The 4,565-nt window shown below is 50.9% G+C and overlaps 1 protein-coding gene and 1 long non-coding RNA gene across 2 annotated transcripts in view; both read right to left on the bottom strand.

Annotated features, from left to right (window-relative positions):
- Positions 1-4,565, bottom strand: part of LOC106723520 — a 145,865-nt gene that overhangs the window by 17,835 nt on the left and 123,465 nt on the right. The window lies entirely within an intron of this gene.
- Positions 2,108-4,420, bottom strand: SOX2 (SRY-box 2). Its single transcript, XM_006017135.3, has one exon. The coding sequence runs from the start codon at positions 4,026-4,028 to the stop codon at positions 3,081-3,083; it is 948 nt and encodes a 315-aa protein (XP_006017197.1). The 5' UTR covers positions 4,029-4,420; the 3' UTR covers positions 2,108-3,080.

A 4,565-nucleotide genomic window follows, 5' to 3' on the forward strand; every position in this document is an offset into this window, starting at 1 on the left:
TGCTCCAAGAAGCAATAGCCTAGGGGAAGAGTTTAGTGCGAGCAAATCGCCTGATTATTCAACGTGTTGAACTGGAAATTAGCAATGGTCACTGCCATTCTCCTAAGTGGTAATTGAAAAATAAATCCACTCCGACCTACAGATAAAAAATGCGGTTGGGAGACATCTTCCCCGAAGGAATCGTTCCGCCAGGGATCAGGTTTCCACAACAGGCATCCTTCTACCGGGTCCAAAATCTGAGCCGAAGCAATTTGTCAACATTAAGGGAGGGGGGTGGGAAAAAAAGTTTTTGAGTTCCCCAGAGCAGAGCACGGGGCTCAGTCTCTTTTGTTTCATTGCATGAACTCGACTCCTTCTCTGGGTATTTTCAAGGCACCCATATTTCGACCTCACCCCGCCTCCCCCTCGACTCTTTTGGTTAGCACTTCAAAAAGGGCCCGTGTTTTATGGCTGTTAATTGGCTAAGGTTCACGACGTTTGGGCTGTTTTGCTTTTTAACTGAATTGCAATATCGTTTGGGCCTTGACTCTAAGTTGTCTCCCATTCAGACGGGCACCGAGAGCGAGGAAATGTGCTCCTTGCCATGTGAATAATCCCCAGATGCGTTACAAATGCTGCAACTCTGCGAAATTCTTTTAGTCTTTGCATTAATTAAAAAGGGGGGGGGCAGGAGGTTGGCTTGTAATCTAGAATAGCAGTTGTGCTTTCCAAGTACACCACGGGGGGAGGGGGGGAGGAAAGAGGTAAAGGGGAGGACAAATCAAGATAAAATCCAGAAGCAGACAGTGCTCCAAAGCCCCCGTCTCCTGCTCTGCAAATTTGACTTCTCAGTTGGCCACGAGGGAAAGGCTGGGAGGCCGGAACTGAACCTGAGAAATAACACTACCCTGTAAAAGCCATAGCTGCTCGCCCGCGATTTAAGTGGCAACCGGCACAAAAATCCTCTAGGTACATGTTTAAAGGCACCTGCTCCCCCCCGCACCTCAAACCAGCCCTTTCCCAGTGCAAGCCGTGCCCAGCGCGCAGAAGTGCCATCCAGGCACAAGGTCGTTCCTGCAGGATGGTAATTTCCCGGCTCTACATTCAGCTGGGGCAGGAGTGTAGAGATGCAAGCCCCCCCTCCCCTCGTCCCCTCCCCTCCCCTCGGGGTTAGGAGCCATCCTTAACCCTCTGCGAGTCAAGCTGCCTCCGGCTTGGCTGCACGAGGCGCCGCGGTGCCCCCTGCCCCGTGCACCAGGCCGGGCCTGCAGCCCCCGGCCGCAGGCTGCTGGGGCCCGGCTGGTTGCACGGAGCAGGCAGCTGCAAGCTGCGGTCGGAAGTGTACAAAGGAAAAGGCTACCTCGGAGAGATGGCTGCGCTCCTCCGCTATGGGGCTGGCGCCACCGCTTCTCTTTCGGCCTGGAGCCGCTGCCGGGACTGTCGGGGTTTGGGCTACACCGCGCTGGCCATGTAAGACAGAAACAGCTGGGGAGAGTCGGGCAGCGGCGATTTTTACCTGGCCTCCCCCCTACCTCACACGCGCCTCTTCTGCGCTGGAAAAAAAAAAAACAAAAATAAAGGGGGAGAAAGTTGAGGAAGGAACAGACAAAGGAAGCAGAGCTCCGCACGCCCCGCCGGCGCCCGTGCCCCCAGCCAGCCCGCGAGTCACGCCGCTTACTTGTTGCCTTCGCACTCGCTCCGCTCCTGCCACGCGCGCCCGTTTCACTTGACACCAAGTGCAAGGTCCCAGCTCAGCCCAGCGGCAACAAGTGGTCTCAGCATCAAGTCCACACACCTCCCTTCGCCTCGGCACAAGTCTCCCGGGCTGGCACTTACACCGCGCGCTTCTCAGGCCCGCAAGGAGGACTGCAGTTTCCACCTACTCCGACCCCTGCTCTTCTCCAGCGCCAGAGCCGAGCTTTTCGCGCGGTACTTACTTACACCGTGTTGTCATGAATTGACCACACTCAGCTGACTACGGTCAGACCTTGAACTGCATTATTATTATTATTTTTTCTTTTAAAAAAAAATCAAAACAGCTCGTATTACAAAAAAGAAATGCAAGACTCAGGCGTAACTTCAGTGTCCATATGTCAAAAATTTATTTATCTCAAACTGTGCATAATGGAGTAAAAACTTAAGTTGAATATGTACCTGTTATAAGGATGGTATTAGTTCAAATATATACATGGACTGTCGGCAGACTGATTTCAAATAATACAGAGCCGAATCTTTAAAATACAACTACGGAAAATGAGAGGAAAAAAAAAAGGAACTTAAAATAGCATCACAATAAATTTACAGAAATATTACAAACCATAAGAAAATATTTCAAACACAGTCATTTCAGCTTGTATGTGTGGTTTCTCTGTCTCTCTCTCTGAACAGGATGAATTCTGGAAACAAAAAGGCTATTATAAATTAACAAACGGTATGTGAACCTGCAGTGGCAATTTTTGCTTTTTAACAAGTAAAAAAAATTTAGTACAATCTAAACGTTTGCCCTTTTATAGAAAACCAATTCACTGGTTTGCAAGTACTTATCCTACATTTTTTTGCCTTTTGTACAATTTCTAAAACAATTAAAATGTCCAAATTCTGTAAAATAAATCTCCACTCCTTTGGCAGCTGCTATAATTCAGCTGCGCGGCTCCAAGTAAACTCTACTTTGTTTTTAAAAAATAATTGGCAAATTCTCAAGTGTTTCCCCCCCATATTAACAATGGACATTCTGATTGCCATGTTTATTTTGATAAATACTGTACAAAAGTCGCCTGCAAATATTAAAACATTTTTTTTTCCTCGTCGCTTTTTGAGTCTAGCTCTAAATATTATTGGTAAAGACTTTTGCAAACTTTCTGCAAAGTTCCTACCGTTTCACTAGAACTTTTAAAAAGTTTTGTGTAGTTTCTTCCCCTTCAGATCTATACAAGCTCCTCGGCGGGGTTAGTTTTTGTTTGTTTGTTTTGTTTTGTTTTTTCTGCCCTCCCCAGTTTTCTCTGTACAAAAATAGTCCCCCCAAAAAAAGTCCAGAATCTCTAATAAAAGTTTTTTGTTTGTTGGTTGGAGTTCAGCTCTCCTTCCCCCCCTGCCCCTTTGTCTTACATATGTGATAGAGGAAGTGTGCCATTAATGGCTGTGCCAGGAACAGGTGCACTCTGGTAGTGTTGGGACATATGAAGTCTGCTTGGGGCAGCTGGTTCTGGTACTTCAGCACCTGGTAGATACATGCTGATCATGTCCCGAAGGTCCCCAGCTTGGCAAGGAGCCCTGGAATGGGAAGAGGAAGTAACTACTGGGGGGCTGGAGCTGGATTCCGTCTTGACCACAGAGCCCATGGAGCCCAGGGCCATGCCCGGGGTCCCTTGCTGGGAGTAAGACATGCTGTAGGTGGGCGATCCGTTCATATAGGTCTGCGAGCTGGTCATGGAGTTGTACTGCAGGGCGCTCACGTCGTAGCGGTGCATGGGCTGCATCTGAGCCGCGTTGTGCGCGTTCAAGCCCGGGTGCTGGGGGTAGCCGAGCTGATCTTGCATCATCCCATACCCTCCGTTGGTCCAGCCGTTCATGTGAGCATAACTGTCCATCCTCTGGTTCACCCCAGCTCCCAAGGTGGCCCCAACCCCGACCCCGGTGGTCATGCTATTGGTGCCCGGCGCCAGCAAGCCCCCTGGCAACGTGTACTTATCCTTCTTCATCAGGGTCTTGGTTTTCCGCCGGGGTCGGTATTTATAATCCGGGTGCTCCTTCATGTGCAGAGCGCGGAGCCGCTTGGCTTCGTCGATGAAGGGTCTCTTCTCCGCCTCGGATAAAAGTTTCCACTCGGCCCCGAGCCGCTTGCTGATCTCCGAGTTGTGCATCTTGGGGTTCTCCTGGGCCATTTTCCGCCGCTGGCCCCGGGACCAGACCATGAAGGCGTTCATGGGGCGCTTGACCCGGTCCGGGCTGTTCTTCTGGTTGGGAGCGGCCGAGTTGGAGTTGCCCGTGCCGCCTCCCGAGGCGGGCTGGGGGGCGGGCGGCTTGAGCTCGGTTTCCATCATGTTGTACATTCAAGCGGCTTCTGCCTGGCCCGAGGCTTCCGCGGAGAAGCGAGAAGAAAACGTCCCGAGCTGGACTTTCTCTCCGGCTAGGGAGGGGTGTGCAAGGGGGGGAGGGGGCTCCCCGAAACACCCCGCGCTTGGATCAGGATCAGGATCAGGATCAGGATCAGGGGCTTCCTCTTGCCTGTCGGAGGGATCAGGCCGGTGGCGGTGGCGGCTGCTGCAGCCTGGCTTTGCAAAAAAAAAAAACAAACCACAACCAAAAAAACAAAACAAAAAAAACCAAACCAAAAACCCAAACTTCTTCTTCCTCCTTTTTGCCCCTTTTCTCTGCCTCTCTCCAGCGCTTTCCCTCCACCTCGGTCTTAAAGAGCCAGCAAACTCCTTTGCCCCCTTTTGCAAACACGCGCACTCCCTCTCCCTCTCCCTCTCTTTCTCTCTCTGCCTTGACAACTCCTGATACTTTTTTGAACAAGTTAATAGACAACCATCCATGTGATGGGGGCTTGTCAGGGAATAAATGCGCTGGGCCCGGCCACCCAGCGC

This window comes from Alligator sinensis, unplaced genomic scaffold (genome assembly GCF_000455745.1).
Source record: "Alligator sinensis unplaced genomic scaffold, ASM45574v1 scaffold301_2, whole genome shotgun sequence".
NCBI classification, from domain to species: Eukaryota; Metazoa; Chordata; order Crocodylia; family Alligatoridae; genus Alligator; species Alligator sinensis.

Excerpts from the sequence above, each read along its gene's own strand:
- SOX2 (XM_006017135.3), bottom strand. The coding sequence starts at position 4,028 with ATGTACAACATGATGGAAACCGAGCTCAAGCCGCCCGCCCCCCAGCCC.